Genomic DNA, 18563 nt, shown 5'->3' on the forward strand with positions numbered 1-18563 from the left:
ATTGATAGGATTTCAGCCACTTCTATCTGCCAGTGGTACATGCAGGGCCCGATCCTTCCATCATAATTCTTCTCCCTGCCTCCTCTTCTTTCTCAGGTTTCTGATGCCTGAGGTATTCACTAAGTACATGATCAGTTGTGGCTGTCTTTCTGATGTATTCATGGTTCTTTATTGTTTTTTCCTGAATTTTTTTTTTGCTTTTATTTTTTGTGGCACTCGGGCCTCTACAGCCGAATGTTTTGTTGTCTTGATGTCAGTGGCGTCACCTCCTTTGGCCAGCTGATTATACCAACCGGCAGGGTGTAGGCGGTGATTACCTGGATCTTTTTCTCCCCATTCAGCTGACTCCTCAGCACCTACCTTCTCTCTGCAGGTATTTGCTGGTTGCGGTTTTCCTAGTGGCTTCTTCATGGTTTCCATTTGCCTGTGGGATTCCAAAGTACTTGTAGCCGTCCTCAATGTCTGCCTTCTGCTAGTGCAATCCCCACAGTTCTGACTACCTTCCCTCTCTGCTTCTCCGAATGACATTTAGCTGTTGTTGCTTTATATCCTCGTGGTGTGGATGAGTGAATCGATGTCTCGTTCACCCCTGGCATACAACTTGATGTCATCCATTTAGAGGAATTGGCTAACAGTTGCTCCATTCCACTGTCAGTATCCATATTCAATCTTGTTAAAGGTATGGGTGATGGGTTTCATGCCTATGAAGAACAGCAGTTGGGACAGAGCATCTCCTTGGTACTTGATGGTGACTTGTTCAGTTGTCTTGAATTTGGCCTATAGGTTATAGCATTGTTGTTCAAATTACAAGGACATGGATGTGAACAGCTGTCTCCCTCAGGATAACCCTGGTTTGGGCCGTACAGTTTTATACTACAACAATAACAAGTACTATTATGGGTATCTTCTTCCGGAAGCAATGTGGCAGTCCTGTTGTCTCCTTATGAGTCTTCACTTTGTCCCCACCTCCTATCTGCTCCTTTTTCCTGGAATCACAAAGACAGACACAAAAACACCTCCCTGCCTAGCGCTGATCATTTTAATATTACTGATTCTACATGTCTAGTTCAGGACATTCTGTTCAGACTCCCTTCGGTCCAGAGAATATCCTTCTAACATTATCAAGTGTGATGTGTAAGCATGTTGCAAAACCCTCTGCGCTAAGTCAACTCTTCAATATTTCAGTCCAGACATGCCGCTGGATGAAGCTTTTGACCTTCAAACATGGAGCGCTAACTTGTTTATGAGCACACTGCATTGTGTATATAAAAACAATAAAACCAGCTTTGTTTAATCATTTTAAACCCTAACACTCTTTCTTTTTTACCAATTCCTTATGTGCCTGATCCTCTTAGCTGCTATGCGGCCTGACAGGAGCTTCCGTGTTGTGCTTTGGCAGGTTATCATTCCCTTCTGGGGATCCTTGGGGATCAGGACTGTCTGGCCTTCTGTCCTATTCTGGGTGTTTCTTATCTATTAGCAGCTAGTTCATTTGTACTGGAAGCTGCTTATGGAGTGCAGTTAGCTTCTTTAGCCAATAGGTGTGAATATATGACACGTGAAGGTCTGCCACTGTGACGGTTACTGGATCCTGTTCAAGGTGGTGCTGTGGTCCTAGCTTCCCTATCTACTGAGCATTGTTGTTATGAGCCCCATCCTTGATAATACTAATATTAATAATAATTAATAATAATCATTATTAATAAATTGATTTGTATAGCACTTTTTAAAAGATAGGCTTGCAAAGTGCTTCACATTTTGAATAAAAGTCACACACTGCAGATAAGTATACATGTTAAAACATACTGTCACACCTTCATTTCAGCCTACAGGCAATTATGGTCTATCCTTCAAACTCCACCATTAACCACCGTTACCTTCACCCTCCACATCTTGTCGAGCTCTTCTCTGAGCCCTTGGTATTCCTCAAGCTTCTCGTGTTCCCTCTTTCTGATGTTGCTGTCTTTGATGCCGCTACATCTATCACTACAGCCGTCTTCTTCTGTTTGTCTACCACCACTGTGTCTGGTTGGTTAGCCACCATCATTTTGTCCGTCTGTATCTGGAAGTCCCACAGGATCTTAGCTCGGTCATTCTCCACCACCCAGTCTCCCAGTTTGACCTCGGGACTTCCAGGCCATATTCGGCACAGATGTTTCTGTACACTATGCCGGCCACTTGGTTATGGCATTCCATGTATGCCCTGCTTGCTAGCATCTTGCACCCTGCTGTTATGTGCTGGATTGTCTCAGGGGCATCTTTACACAGCCTGCACCTGGGGTCTTGCCTGGTGTGATAGACCCCAGCCTCTATGGATCTTGTGCTCAAAGCTTGTTCCTGTGCTGCCATGATCAGTGCCTCTGTGCTGTCTTTCAGTCCAGCTTTGTCCAGCCTCTGATAGGATTTCTGGATGTCAGCCACCTCTGCTATCTGCCAGTGGTACATACCGTGCAGGGGCCTGTCCTTCCATGATGGTGCCTCCTCTTCCTCCTCATTCTTGGGTTTCTGCAGCCTGAGGTATTCACTGAGCACACGGTCGGTTGGGGCCATCTTCCGGATGTATTCGTGGATGTTTGTTGTCTCATCCTGGACCATGGTGCTGACACTCACCAGTCCCTGGCCTCCTTCCTTAAACTTAGCGTACAGCCTCAGGGTGCTGGACTTGGGGTGAAACCCTCCATGCATGGTAAGGAGCTTCCTTGTCTTGATGTCAGTGGCTTCTATCTCCTCCTTTGGCCAGCTCATTATCCCAGCAGTGGAGCAGTGTGATATGACCAAAAATATTTATCACGAAATACATTTGAAAATTTGCGATAACGATATAACTGATGATATAATTGGCACTAGACAAAACACTTTACATCTCCACAACTTTATTAGTGCAAAAAAAAAAAAAATCAATGTATTTTCACTTAAACAAGCAGCTGTTTTTTATGTGCATTAAAGTTATATAAAAATTTAACAGTGCAAATGCAAATTCCTTACTGACAGTTTAACCAAAAGGCATTTCCAGTGGAAATTGGCCGACATATCCTCAGCATAACCATTTATAATATCTACAAAACTTAAAAAGAGGTTATACACACACAATACGGTAATATTATGTTGAAGCACAGTACGCATCACTCCGCGAGGCTCCTGCCTATGATAGCTGTAATGCTCCGACAATCCATCAAGCGGTGTGGATTCATAGCTTAGCAAAGTTGCACTACAACATTTGACAGATTTTCGAGCGCTGTGTACCATATAAAATTGTCATGATCCTGGGTCCTTTTGACCCAGCGTTTTGTGTTTTCTCTTCGCGATTTTGGTTCTGTTCTCTAATTGGTGTTTACCCTGTTCCCCCCGTGTGTTCCTGTTTTATTGTGAAGGTCTGCGTCTTATGTGAGTGTTTTCAGTTTGCCTCCCTGGTCTCGTCATGTTAATCACTCCCAGCTGTGTCTCCCACCTGTGTGTAATCTCCCTGTGTTCTGAGTGTATTTAAGTTGTATTTTCTGTCTTAGCAATCGCTGGTTCGTCTGTGTTGTTTCCCCTCGGTCTCCCCGTATGTATTTCTCCGGACCTCCCTGCATCCTCATTCTGGTTTGTCTTATTAGTTTACCCAGTTTAGGTTTCCGGTTTCATGTTTTGTCGCCACCGCTGTTTGTACTTACACCCCTGTAAATAAACACTCACCTGCACCAGAGCTGCCGCCTTTTGGGTCCTTACTACAAATCCACACGGCTTGCCCCGCAAACCGTGACAGAACGAACCAGCCACCATGGACCCAGCGGCAGTCAATCCGTCCGAGGAGCTCCAGGATGACATCGGCTACAATGTGGAGATCCTCCTCGGGCTGTGGCTGGAGAATCCTCCGTACGAGCTTCGCCGCGCCGTGGAAGGTCGGCTACAATGTCTCTTTTCCGGCCTGCCATGGCTACTGAATTCACTTCCTCCGACCATACAGGCTTTTCTCCGGCACACACCTCACCTTCTCTCAGCCACTCCTGCCTCGCTGCCCGACTCGCCGGATGTGATCTTGCCCGGCCCGTCGGAGCCGTCTGCGGGGAGGAAACGCCGATCGCGCCGCAAGCGCGCCACCCCACAGCCGGACGTTCGGGCTTCTAAATCGCCGGCTGTGGTGAGTGAGGACTCTTTTTCATTTTCAGACTGCATGACTGTTCATTCAGGGGCTGCGTTTTGTGTGGCGGATGTCAACGCGAGCTGCTTATCGCCTGTGCAGCTACCGGCAGCTCGGTTAGCTCCCCCGCAGCCACTCTCAGCTCGGTTAGCTCCCCCGCAGCCATTCTCAGCTCAGTTAGCTCCCCCGCAGCCAGTGCTACTCTCAGCTCAGTCTCCTGTGCCTCCTTCAGCTCAGTCTCCTGTGTCCCCTTCAGTTCAGTCTCCAGTGTCCCCTTCAGTTCAGTCTCCAGTGTCCCCTTCAGTTCAGTCTCCAGTGTCCCCTTCAGTTCAGTCTCCAGTGTCCCCCTCAGTTCAGTCTCCAGTGCCACCCTCAGTTCAGTCTCCAGTGCCACCCTCAGTTCAGTCTCCAGTGCCGCCTGTAGCGCAGGCCCCAGTAGCTCCAGTGCCGCCTGTAGCGCAGGCCCCAGTAGCTCCAGTGCCCCCGCTACCCGTAGCTCTGGCTCCAGCAGTACCGGTTCCACTCATTCACTCCATGCAGGGAGAAAATTTAAGGTCCAGTCAGGGAGTTTCTCGCGCTTTAGCTGCTTCAGGCACCGTTCTGCACTCCAGGGCTTCCCCAGAGGCTAGGTCTCAGTCCCCAGCTGATTCTGGACCCCTGAAGATTAAGCAGCCCTCAGAGAACAACTCCGTGTCAGTGCTGTCTGAGCAGGGCCAGTGCTCAGCACAGCACCCATTGCCTTCATGTCTGCCAGAGGACTCCATGCCTGCTGGCTTTGTGATGGCTTCTGCTGGAGGGTCCAAGGGGCCCGTCCAGCCTTCATCTCGTGTCTCCGCTGGAGGGTCCGAGGGACCGCTCCGGCCTTTGTTTCCTGTTTCCGCTGGAGGGTCCGAGGGACCGCTCCGGCCGTTGTCTCCAGTCTCCGCTGGGGGGCCCGAGGAGCCCGTTCAGCCACCTGTCTCAGCTGGAGGGCCCGAGGAGCCCGTCCAGCCACCTGCTGCAGCTTCATCATCATCCTCGCCGGCTGCAGCATCATCATCATCCTCGCCGGCTGCAGCATCATCATCATCCTCGCCGGCTGCAGCATCATCATCAGCCTCGTCTGGTCCAGCCTCATCATCAGCCTCGTCTGGTCCAGCCTCATCATCAGCCTCGTCTGGTCCAGCCTCAGAGCCTTCAGCCTCGTCTGGTCCCCCCGAACTGTTTGGACTCCTGTGCTGTCGGCCCCCTGGACTCTTCTGTTTTGGGCTCTGTTTTTTCCTGTGTTCTGGTGTGCTTCGTTTCTTTTGGTTTTGGGCTCGTTTTTTGTTTTAGTCTTTTGGCCTTCTGGTGCTCCGGTTTTGTTTTGCTTCGAGCCCTCCTTCCTTGTTATCATCCAACTGTATTTCTCCAGTCTAGTCTTGCAGTCTCGGCTGACTACTTGGTCTACCAGTATCTGGTGTTTTGCACCTCTGGTATTCTTGCCAATCCCTTTCTGTGCCCCACTCATTGGGCTATTCATCTTAGCCGCTATGATGCCTGACAGGAGCTTCCACATGGTGCTGAGGCAGGTTATTGGTCCGTAGTTGGAGGGGACCTGGGGGTCCTTGAGGATCAGGACTGTCCGGCCTTTGGTTAGCCATTCTGGGTGTCTCTCGTCAACTAGTAGCTGGTTCATTTGTGCTGCCAGCCACTCGTGGACTGCAGTCAGCTTCTTTAGCCAGTAGGCGTGAACCATGTCAGTTCCTGGTGCTGTCCAGCTCTTCACACTGGAGACCCTTTCTTGGATGCCTGCCACGGTGATGATTATGGACCCTGTTGAGGGAGTTTACTGTGGTCTGCCCTCAGATCCACTTGCCACTGAGCATTACCGTTATGGGTTGCGTCCTTCTTCCATATGCTCTTCCAGTATTGTTCCCTCTCCAGCCTTGGTGGTGCTGTTCTCATAGGCTACGTTCACACTGCAGGTCTTAATGCTCAATTCAGATTTTTTGATCAAATCCAATTTTTTTGTCTGCTTGTTCACACTACAAATAAAATGTGACAGCTAACGCACTCTAGTGTGAACGCTCAAAGTGGCCCGCATGCGCAAAAGAAGATGTCACACACAACGCGCTCTGTTTAGACCCAGAGCAAACAGTATTGTTTGACTGATGGCCCTTAATATAAAGACTTCGGACTTTACGTTTCCCAATTTTTGCTTTAAGTTTTTTTCTTATTTACATAATAATGTAGATAACTTAATAATGATCCTTATTGCTGTTTTAGAGAGGAGCGGTGCTTCAAAGGATAGTTGCAGATTTCTGTCAGAATCTGCAGATTATACAGTACAAATAAAATGTTCACGTTTTCTTCCCAACAGTTTCACTAACATCTACACTGGATGGCCAGGAAGCGTTCACGATGTCTTCTCGGGCGCTTCTCCGGCGCTGATAATTGGCGTCTGTCTTGTGTCAGTGACGTAAAAGACAGATTCAATGCGACATGACCGTTCAAACAGCAGTCGCTTTCTAAAACATCGGATATGTATCGGATTCAGTACCACATACGAAAGTGACCCAGATCGGATTTGAAAATATCGGATTTGTGCCGTTCACACTGTCATACCATGATCAGATATGGGTCACATAGGGTCAAAAAAATTGGATTTGATGCGCTTTCGCCTGCAGTGTGAACGTAGCTATATTGTTCCCCTGCCACTGAGAGTACACCTTAGCTGGTTCTGTGGAGAACAGCTGGTTTATTCTCCTACCTTCGATCTCTCTAGTGTACCTCTTCAAGCGGCTGGCCAAGGCTGTGAGTTGTTTCCAAGGCCTCAGGTATGGACAGCTTGCTGTACTTCTTAGGCACCTTCTTTGTCTCACCTTTCTGCAGCTCTGATAGTTGGCTAACCTTCCGCCGTACATATATATATATATATATATATATATATATATTAGGGGTGCAACGATATTCGTATCGATATTGAACCGTTCGATACAGTGCTTTCGGTTCGGTACGCATGTATCGAACAATACAACATTTGTAATTTATTTTATCAATTTTCCTTCTGACGATGCTGTCTGTGTTGAGCGCTCAGTGAATCTGTGTTCGACTACTCCGCCTAGGCTGCACTGTCGAGCGCAGATCCACTGAGCGCTCAACACAGACAGCATAGTCAGAAGGAAGAGCGCAGGGCAAGGTAGCGAGACAGAAGTTAAGCTCTCCTTGCAACAGGCATTGAACTTCATTCAGATCTGGCGTTTGGAATTATTTTGGTTTTCATGTGACGTATGACCCTGAAGGTAAGCGAGTCATGGACTAAAGTAAAACAGTATGTTGGATGTGCCATGCAATGCTCAATTACATTGGTGTGAACTAGTGTGTTAGAGCAGTTAGCTCGTTAATGTGTTGGCCGTCTAGCCCCATGCACGGAGCGATCGGCGGTAGCTCGTTAACGGAGATTTGCCGTGTTGTGGCGTTAAGGTCATTTCAACGAGATTAACCTGAAAGCACTAGTGGGAACACAACGAATATGACTGCACATTTACGCCGACATCATCCTAGTGCAAAGACCAAAACAACAAGCATGCTACTAACTTTAGCCGAGTCATTTAGACAGCTGTTAGCACATGATTTTGCATTCTTTCAGAAATGTAGCTGGGTAATTATGTCATTGGCATCGGTGAGCCACTGTCAATATGTGACATATTGAAGTCGCGTTTGAATTTGCGCTTGTTTTTTTGCTTTCACTTTGCAATCGTGCGAACTGTGTATAGAGAGCGACAGCACTGATCTGTGAGTGATGATAATTTGTGCACCAATTCCTCTGACATCGTCTTATTAATCGTTAGCTTACTATGCAAACATGACAAGTGAAATCTCCCGCAGCAAGCTTAAACATGTGAGAGGTTGATCGCGCAGAGAATCGCTGAGCTTATGTGAGTCCGTGTGTAAAAGCAGCAGGATATATATTTTAGTTCTGCTGAGCCAAATAAGACAGGTCGGGGTGAAGAAGTGACAGCCAAAGAAAAGCTTACCACAAAACGGAGAAGTTATGACAAATCAGACTATAAGGCAAAAAGAAAGTGCAGCTTTATGGTTTCATGGACAAAAGAATTTCTGTGGCTGCAATATGATGAGCTAAATAACCAGGGCTGCACATAAGTGGTCCGCAGGTGCGCATTCGCTGTCAAAATAAAAAACACGCACAAGGGTTAGGGTTAAATTTAAAAACTGTACTTTTGAGTTAAAATATATATTTATAATTTTAATAAATGACAAATTAAAAATGCATGAACATTTTTTTGTATCGAAAAAATATCGAACCGTGACACCAAAGTATCGAACCGAACCGAACCGTGAATTTTGTGTATCGTTGCACCCCTAATATATATATATAAACACCCAGCACGCCCCTGCGGGCGGTTTATCCTTCAAGCTCGGGTCCTCTACCAGAGGCCTGGGAGCTTGAGGGTCCTGCGCAGTATCTTAGCTGTTCCCAGGACTGCGCTCTTCTGGACAGAGATCTCCGATGTTATTCCCGGGATCTGCTGGAGCCACTCGCCTAGCTTGGGAGTCACCGCACCTAGTGCTCCAATTACCACGGGGACCACCGTTACCTTCACCCTCCACATCCTCTCGAGCTCTTCTCTGAGCCCTTGGTATTTCTCCAGCTTCTCGTGTTCCTTCTTCCTGATATTGCTGTCATTCGGAACCGCTACATCGATCACTACGACCGTCTTCTTCTGTTTGTCTACCACCACTATGTCCGGTTGGTTAGCCACCACCATTTTATCCGTCTGTATCTGGAAGTCCCACAGGATCTTAGCTCGGTCATTCTCCACCACCCTTGGGGGCATCTCCCATTTTGACCTCGGGACTTCCAGATTATACTCGGCACAGATGTTCCTGTACACTATGCCGGCCACTTGGTTATGGCGTTCCATGTATGCCTTGCCTGCTAGCATCTTGCACCCTGCTGTTATGTGCTGGATTGTCTCTGGGGCATCTTTACACAGCCTGCACCTGGGGTCTTGCCTGGTGTGATAGACCCCAGCCTCTATGGATCTTGTGCTCAGAGCTTGTTCTTGTGCTGCCATGATTAGTGCCTCTGTGCTGTCTTTCAGTCCAGCTTTGTCCAGCCACTGGTAGGATTTCTGGATATCAGCCACCTCCTCTATCTGCCGGTGGTACATACCGTGCAGGGGCCTGTCCTTCCATGATGGTTCCTCGTCTCCCTCCTCTTTCTTGGGTTTCTGCTGCCTGAGGTATTCACTGAGCACTCGGTCAGTTGGGCCATCTTCCCAATGTATTCTTGGATGTTCGTTGTCTCATCCTGGACTGTGGTGCTGACACTCACCAGTCCCCGGCCCCCTTCCTTGCGCTTAGCGTACAGCCTCAGGGTGCTGGACTTGGGGTGAAACCCTCCATGCATGGTAAGGAGCTTTCTTGTCTTTATGTCAGTGGCTTCTATCTCCTCCTTTGGCCAGCCTATTACCCCAGCAGGGTACCTGATCACGGGCAGGGCGTACGTGTTGATGGCCCGGATCTTGTTCTTACCATTCAGCTGACTCCTCAGGACTTGCCTGACCCTCTGCAGGTACTTGGTGGTTGCAGCTTTTCTAGCGGCCTCTTCATGGTTCCCATTCACCTGCGGGATCCCCAGGTACTTGTAGCTGTCCTCTATGTCTGTAATGTTGCCTTCTGGTAGTTCAATCCCCTCACTTCTGACTAACTTCCGTCTCTTTGTTACCATCCGACTACACTTCTCCAGTCCGAATGACATTCCAATGTCATTGCTGTATAGCCTGGTAGTGTGGATCAGTGAATTGATGTCTCGTTCACTCTTGGCATACAGCTTGATGTCATCCATGTACAGGAGGTGGCTGACAACTGCTCCGTTCCGTAGTCGGTATCCGTAGCCAGTCTTGTTAATGATCTCACTGAGGGGGTTCAGGCCTATGCAGAACAGCAGTGGGGACAGAGCATCTCCTTGGTAGATCCCGCACTTGATGGTGACTTGTGCTATGGGCTTGGAGTTGGCCTCTAGTGTTGTACGCCACATCCCCATTGAGTTCCTGATGAAGGCTCTTAGGGTCCCATTGATCTTGTACAATTCTAAGCATTCCAGTATCCAGCTGTGGGGCATTGAGTCATAGGCCTTCTTGTAATCAATCCAGGCAGTGCACAGGTTGGTCAGCCTGGTCTTGCAGTCTCGGCTGACTGTTCTGTCTACCAGTAGCTGGTGTTTTGCGCCTCTGGTATTCTTGCCAATCCCTTTCTGTGTCCCGCTCATGTATTGACCCATGTGCCTGTTCATCTTATCCAATATGATGCCTGACAGGAGCTTCCATGTAGTACTGAGGCAGGTTATTGGTCGGTAGTTGGAGGGGACCGGTCCCTTCTTGGGGTCCTTGGGGATCAGGACCGTCCGACCTTCGGTTAGCCATTCCGGGTGTCTCTCGTTAACTAGCAGCTGGTTCATTTGTGCTGCCAGACGCTCGTGGAGTGCAGTCAGCTTCTTTAGTCAGTAGGCGTGAACTCCACCAACTCTTCATACTGGAGACCCTTTCTTGGATATCTGCCACTGTGATGGTTACTGGACCCTGTTCAGGGAGGTCGCTGTGGTCTGCCCTCAGATCCACTAGCCACTGAGCATTGCCGTTATGGGTTGCGTCCTTCTCCCATATGCTCTTCCAGTATTGCTCCGTCTCCAGCCTTGGTGGTGCTGTTCTCTTATTATTATTGTTCCCTTGCCACTGAGAGTACACCTTTGCTGTATATATATATATATATATATATATATATATATATGTGTATATATATATATATATATATATATATGTGTATATATATATATATATATATATATATATATATATATATATATATATATATATGTATATATGTGTATATATATATATATATATATATATATATATATATATATATGTATATGTATATATGTGTGTATATATATATATATGTATATATATATATGTATATGTATATATGTGTATATATATATATATGTATATATATGTATATATGTATATATATGTATATATATATATATATATATATGTGTATATATGTATATATATATATATATATATATATGTGTATATATATATATATATGTATATATATATATATATATATATATGTATATGTATATATATATATATATGTATATATATATATATATATATATATGTATATGTATATATATATATATATATGTATGTGTGTGTGTGTATATGTATATATGCACATTCAATTCAATTTTGTTATCTACAAATTTGTAGATATGATTTTCTCAAGTCAGACATTTGAGTTTGATTAGTTGGCATGATTTATATGTCAAGCGTTGAAATAAAAAGATTCCTTAATATATAGAGAACCCTAAAAACCTTTCAATTTTCTCTCCTTTCTTGTCTCTATTTCTCTTTTCTGTGCCTCACTCCTTTTTACTTTTGTTATAAAGGTGATGCTGAACAGTCCTAAACGGATCGAAGAGGAGAAAGCCAAAATGGCCACAAAAGAAAAAGCTTTGAAGGAGAAAGAAGGAAAGAAGCCTTTAACTAAACCTAACAACACCATCAATGGCACTGGTGGAACACCAATGCACGTCAACACTCTGCAGGTGATCACAACTTGGGTAACTGACTTCTAAAATCTGTAACTATAGTGTATTTTACATTGTTTGTCATAAGTGCACATCTATCCTTAAAAATCAATACAAGAAAAAAAGAAAAATTTTGAGTCTAATAAAGAAAAATATGTGCAGGTCAATACTTAAATTGTCTAATGCATATAAAGGAAATGGCAGGTCAAGATCACCTCAGGCTTCATGCATGCAGCAGTGAGTGAAAAGAATACTAAAAGTATGGATGTGCACAAAAAGCAAAAAATGATCCAGGAATTTTTTTGATTTATAAAGCAATACATGAGCATATGTATATATATATATATATATATATATATATATATATATATATATATATATATATATATATATATATATATATATATATATATATATATATATATATATATATATATATATATAGCGATTAGACATCATAGGATAACTGGATATACCACACTAATGAGAATGCATGCTTACTTTGTAACCCTGGGATTCAGAGTAAAAAACTACAGTGGCTTGCAAAAGTATTCGGCCCCCTTGAACTTCTCCACATTTTGTCACATTACAGCCACAAATATGAATCAATTTTACTGGAATTCCACATGAAAGACCAACACAAAGTGGTGCACACGTGAGAAGTGGAAGATTTTTTACAAATAAATAACTGAAAAGTGGGGTGTGCGTAATTATTCAGCCCCCTTTGGTCTGAGTGCATACAGTTGCCCATAGACATTGCCTGATGAGTGCTAATGACAAAATAGAGTGCACCTCTGTGTAATCTACTGTCAGTACAAATACAGCTGCTCTGTGACAGCCTCAGAGGTTGTCTAAGAAAATACTGGGAGCAACAACACTATGAAGTCCAAAGAACACACCAGACGGGTCAGGGATAAAGTTATTGAGAAATTTAAAGCAGGCTTAGGCTACAAAAAGATTTCCGAAGACTTGAACATCCCACGGAGCACTGTTCAAGCGATCATTCAGAAATGGAAGGAGTATGGCACAACTGTAAACCTACCAAGACAAGGCCATCCACCTAAACTCACAGGCCGAACAAGGAGAGGGCTGATCAGAAATGCAGCCAAGAGGCCCATGGTGACTCTAGACGAGCTGCAGAGATCTACAGCTCAGGTGGGGGAATCTGTCCATAGGACAACTATTAGTCGTGCACTGCACAAAGTTGGCCTTTATTGAAGACTGGCAAGAACAAAGCCATTGTTAACAGAAAACCATAAGAAGTCCCATTTGCAGTTTGCCACAAGTCATGTGGAGGACACAGCAAACATGTGGAAGAAGGTGCTCTGGTCAGATGAGACCAAAATGGAACTTTTTGGCTAAAATGCAAAACGCTATGTGTGGCGGAAAACTAACACTGCACATCACTCTGAACGCATCATCCGCAGAGCACACCCTTGGCTAGGCAAGGGTCTGCCCAAGACCCCACGTTAAGCAAACAAGAGCTTTTCCATCTTCCTAATTGTCTGAATGCACCTGCTATACACTGTGAAGACCCAGGGAGCAGCCTAGCATAGAGCTACATTATGGTCCGACCCAAGAGGAAAGTAACCACAGCCCGAGCTAAATGGGAATACGCTAAAGCCCACCAAGAACCAGGTTCCATGGGGGAACTGGGCATCCAGGTCTACAAGTTGAAAGTCACTGGGAACCGCTAAGAAACGTCAAGATTAGGATGGAGTCAGTCCCATAAGTGCTGGGGGACCAATACGAACTGCCTTGATTGCTGCCACCACACCTCCCATTGTAACTGTAACTGCAGACTTGCCCACATCCAGCTGGGATTGCAGGAACCGCAGATTGGTGTAAAATATGGCCTCGTGGGGGTCCAACTGGTGGACGGCACACCAGGAGGCAACAGTCTTCAGTAGTAGGAGTAGGCAGCTCTAGTGGATGGTGCACAAAACTCCTGCAGAGTTTGCACCACTGGCTCAGGCAGCCCTAGGGCACAGAGCCTCTCTCTCTAAAGGGTCGGGCCATCTGCCTGAGCCCTGCAGGGAAGAGATGGATGGTCCTGCTCTTATGAGACTGGAGGTCCTTTTGGACAGGAAGCACCCATGCGGTCCAGTTCAGGAGCGGTGGGATTGCTGAAAACCATGGCATGTGAGGCCAAGAGGAGCCACCAGGATCCACTTCCTCTCTTCGTTCTGGACCTTTTTTCTGATATTTTTCTGAGTACATAAACCACTGACCGCAGACAATACCCCAGTAAGGTCCCCAATGCCACAGCAAGGTTTCACTGAGCGTGTCATGACCCCTTGACCAATGTGCCAATAAGCCTGGATGCCCTCCCAATATTGTGGCCCAACTCTGTTCTCTGGGAACTAGCTACTGGCTAAATACAAGACAAGTTGTATTTATCAGGGGAGAAGCACAGTCTCCAGTCAACGGCTCCCCTGGAGCTAGGGCTAGAGAGGAGCTGCTAAGAGGCTAATCTGCAATAAGCCACAATCAGGGGGAGGTAGAGACACCTACCTAGGCCCTGCTCCCCCCTCACACGTGAGGCAGCCACTTTCCCAACTGCCCTAGGCATATCAGAAAGTGGAGGGCCAGTGCACTTTTCCCCAAAAAACAAGAATGGGTCTCTCCAGTTTATGCAGGCAAGACAGAACAGTCTATGAATGACTGAGGACTTTCTCTGGCCAGCATAGCATGCTTGCTTATCGCTTAAAGGCAGCACATAATAGCAGAAATAGCACTTAATGTCTAACTTCACGGCACCATGAGGAATACACTGAGCTCTCTCTGCAGCCTGGAGACAAAACTCTCACTTGCTGGTCTGACAGTTTCAGACCTGAACCCGTGAGACCACAGGAAATACGCCAGAAGGATTACAGCAGGACACAGCGACACTGAGTGGGCAACTCATTAGACTGCGATAAATAGACTAGAGATAACTTCAGTCCAGCACTTGACCAGTATGCATTGCCAATTTCCATTTTGAAAATGTTCCTTTTGATGGATCAGATTTTCTGTAGTAGTGCACAAATTCTCCTCTTAAGTTTGTTGTAATAAATCCCAACTTACTTGGGAAGTGGTATATGCCTCTTCAGGTCTGGTTTTCTATGTCTATGTTTATTCATGAGACCCCTGGTCTTATTTCTCGAACGCTGTTTTTGAAAACTGTTTTCACACATGAATTATGGACACCTGGAGGAGAATCTGGACATGAACATTGTCTTAAGCCAAGTTTTGTCACTTGCTGCATATGCGTAACAGAGCATTCTATGCATTTAATGCATTCTCACTACTGCAAACGTTCTATTTGGTTTTAATAAAAGGTGGTGATTGCTCTATTTTCGCATTAGCTCATTCAGATATTATATGGACTCTATATATGGGAATTGATTAATTGTTGTCTAAGCCAACCAATTTGATTCTCATTCAAATGTTTAGAAAAGTTAAAGACTGTGCTACATGTGTGAAAATAGCTGAAAGGCTCCATGTAACACCCTAGAGGGAAATTTCATTTCAAATCATCAAATGTTTAGAACATTTTAATTCATTAATTCAAACAATGCCAGAGATTTCAGTGTGCAACAAAATGGCCTGAAACTGGCCATTTTTCAAAGAAAAAAAATATCTTGATAAGTATTTTGAAATATAAAGATAAAACCCCACTGCACTCATTATATATGTTATGCATGTGTCATAAATTTTTTATGCAAATGAGAGACTATTTAGCAAAAGGCCTGTCTCTGTTTGAGATGGAATGACTTAATAGCAATATCTGTTTTATAAGAGCAAAAAGAAATCTATTAATGTTGTTCAGTCAGCATGTGTCTTTTACCAGGTCGTTGAAACCCGCTGTAAGAAAGTTTGCACTTCGAAGTCTGACCTTCGCTCCAGTGACTTCAGCATCGTGGGATCTTTACCTCGAGACTTTGAACTTTCTAACTTTGACTGTTATGGTAAACCAGTTGAAGTTACAGGGGCCCTCAAATCCCAAAACAAAGCCAACAAGAAACCACCACCACCTAAACCTGTCATACCGGCAGCTGCTAAGCGCATTGATCTTTATGCAAGAGCCCTTTTTCCCTTCTCTTTCCTCTTCTTCAATGTTGTCTACTGGTCAATCTATCTGTAAGAGGAAGAAGAAGAAAGTGATTTGTATCTTGGGTACAGAGCGGACAGTGCTGACATTAAAAGTACACTTTTCTTTGATAAATCATATAGTAAATTTATATATAGGTCATTCCATTAAAAAAAAATCTGTTTAATCAGATAAAAGTTCCCACCTTACTCTATCAGAAACAGCTTTCATGTACAATATTTTTAGTATTTTCAAGGAAGCAATGAATAATATTACCTTCATCCTGTCAATATTTTCCAAGGTACATGGATGCTTGAAATTTCATTTGTAAGTGTCAACTCAACCTATGGGTTAGATATCGGGTTAAAGCAAGTTATATCATGGAAGGTCTCCTTTTTACCTACATTTTCAACCTGTTCACATCTGCTATACAGGTATACAACACAAAAACTGGTGGGTTGTTTGTTTGTTTGGTTTTTTTAACAATGGATATGTGCCATAAAACAAGCTATTGCATAAATCCACCATATGTGATGAAATTAGAAATGCCTGCAACTAGAACATGTTTCCAACAAACTAACAGTAATCTCTGAGCAGTCTTACTCGTTCAGCAGTGTTGATGCTCCAAGGAAACCATGCCTATCACAGCTTTATTCCAGTCGATCAAAACAGACTGGAAACTGTCAGTTTGTCTGGTGTCAAAAATACAACCATTATGAAGGCTGGATTTATTATTGCCAGAAGTTCCTACACAAGATTGCACGTCGTTGCTAACTAACAACTCTTTTTTTCTGTTTAGAGCCATGTTTGCAAAGCTGCAAAAACCAGTGTGGTTCCCGGGTATAACTGCAAATTTTCACAAATATAAAACTTAGCGTCCTATTGCTTGAGTTCCCTTAAAGCCTGTATATTAAGTAGGCACTGCATGTTTGTCTTTGTGTAATACAGGACATTGTGCTAGTTATAACCTAAATTATGCAGTTTAAAATATAACTGTATCCTGTGCATTAGAAATAAATGCTTTTTATTGAGGGTAACATTACTGGTCACACTTCATGCTAAAGGTATAGTATTCTAGAGTGGCCAATGTGGATGAGAATCGAGGAAAAGAAGGTTCTCTACAAGAACCGGTTCCTAGTAGTCCAATTCCTTGGAATTGTTAGTCTGCCTGCCTGTCAATCCCGCTTATCAGTTCTGGCATGTATTCTACAATTAGCTGATTTCAGTTATGGAGGAGCAAATGTAGGGCAGTTTCCAGCGTGGATACGAACATAATTTTTATTTTTATTGCAAAAAAAGGAAGTGCAAACTGCATCCAGGACAGAACAGGTTGTTGCTAATATAACAGCATGCAAATGCTAAGCTATCCAAGATCCCAGAGCGATGCTAAGCTGAGTGAATGCTGATCCCAGCCCATGGCTGAGCCATCACTTGTGAGCTGCCGTGAAGCCAGCTGCCACTGAACTTCATCCAGTAACAAACAGATGAGCAGTTAGGCTGCAGGCTTCGTTTCTACCTGTTTTTATTTATATATTTATATTTATTTATATATTTATATAGCCCAAAATCACAACAATCTGTTCATGTTTCTGAAGTAGAATCAACATGGAGATCACTTAAAAGTCTCTTTGTGCTTGTTTTCATTTTTTTTGTGCTGTAGGCTTTGTGTTCATACCTAAATACTAAGAGAAATATTATATGTGTCCTCATTAGGGCAGGGATTTGTGTTGATGTGTGGGACTGTAAATTCAGGTTTATATTGGCAAATGGTAATTATGAGACAATATGTTTTCGTTCATTTGACCGAGAAATGCAGTTATAATGTAACAAATAGTGTAACAAAGTACTTCCTCCTTCTTTTGAGTAATGACCCCTGATCGTAACAAAGAGTGGAAATACCTCCAACATCCACAAATATTTGACCCACCGGATGTAATTAATTTGCATGAAAGTAATGTCTTTGACATGGTGCTTAGAGATGTTGGTGACTCTGAAAATGAGAATGGATACGGGAATCGAATCGATAAGTGAAATCAATCATGAAATCCCATCCCTAGTGGCGAATAATAAATAAAATAAATTCCATGATGAAAATATAATCCAAAGGGAATAAAAAATGTAAAAATATTCTTCTGCAATTTCCCTGTTGTTTCAAGTTTGACAGTAGAAGCATGATTAAATTTATTTATACAGTGGGGCAAAAAAGTATTTAGCCAGCCACCGATTGTGCAAGTTCCCCCACTTAAAATGATGACAGAGGTCAGTAATTTGCACCAGAGGTACACTTCAACTGTGAGAGACAGAATGTGAAAAAAAAATCCCTGAATTCACGTGGTAGGATTTGTAAAGAATTTATTCATAAATTAGGGTGGAAAATAAGTATTTGGTCACCTCAAACAAGGAAAATCTCTGGCTCTCACAGACCTGTAACGTCTTCTGTAAGAAGCTTTTCTGTCCCCCACTCGTTACCTGTATGAATGGCACCCGTTTGAACTCATCATCTGTATAAAAGACACCTGTCCACAGCCTCAAACAGTCAGACTCCAAACTCCGCCATGGCCAAGACCAAAGAGCTTTCGAAGGACACCAGGAAAAGTATTGTAGACCTGCACCAGACCTGCACCAAGCAAGCAGCTTGGTGTGAAAAAATCAACTGTGGGAGCAATCATCAGAAAATGGAAGACATACAAGACCACTGATAATCTCCCTCAATCTGGGGCTCCACGCAAGATCTCTTCCCGTGGGGTCAAAATGATCATGAGAACGGTGAGCAAAGATCCCAG

General features: G+C 44.2%; 1 protein-coding gene across 1 annotated transcript in view; it reads left to right on the forward strand.

Annotated features, from left to right (window-relative positions):
- The window catches only part of LOC113024705 (glycine receptor subunit beta-like), a 79097-nt gene extending 61084 nt beyond the window's left edge, over positions 1 to 18013 (forward strand). Inside the window, exons 10-11 of the mRNA XM_026171984.2 lie at positions 11568 to 11726; positions 15541 to 18013. Of these exons, the coding sequence (XP_026027769.1) occupies positions 11568 to 11726; positions 15541 to 15834 (453 nt within the window). The 3' untranslated portion in view covers positions 15835 to 18013. The remainder of the gene's footprint in view (positions 1 to 11567; positions 11727 to 15540) is intronic.
- The last annotated feature ends 550 nt before the right edge of the window (positions 18014 to 18563 follow it).

This window comes from Astatotilapia calliptera, chromosome 6 (genome assembly GCF_964374335.1).
Source record: "Astatotilapia calliptera chromosome 6, fAstCal68.1, whole genome shotgun sequence".
Classification (NCBI taxonomy): Eukaryota; Metazoa; Chordata; class Actinopteri; order Cichliformes; family Cichlidae; genus Astatotilapia; species Astatotilapia calliptera.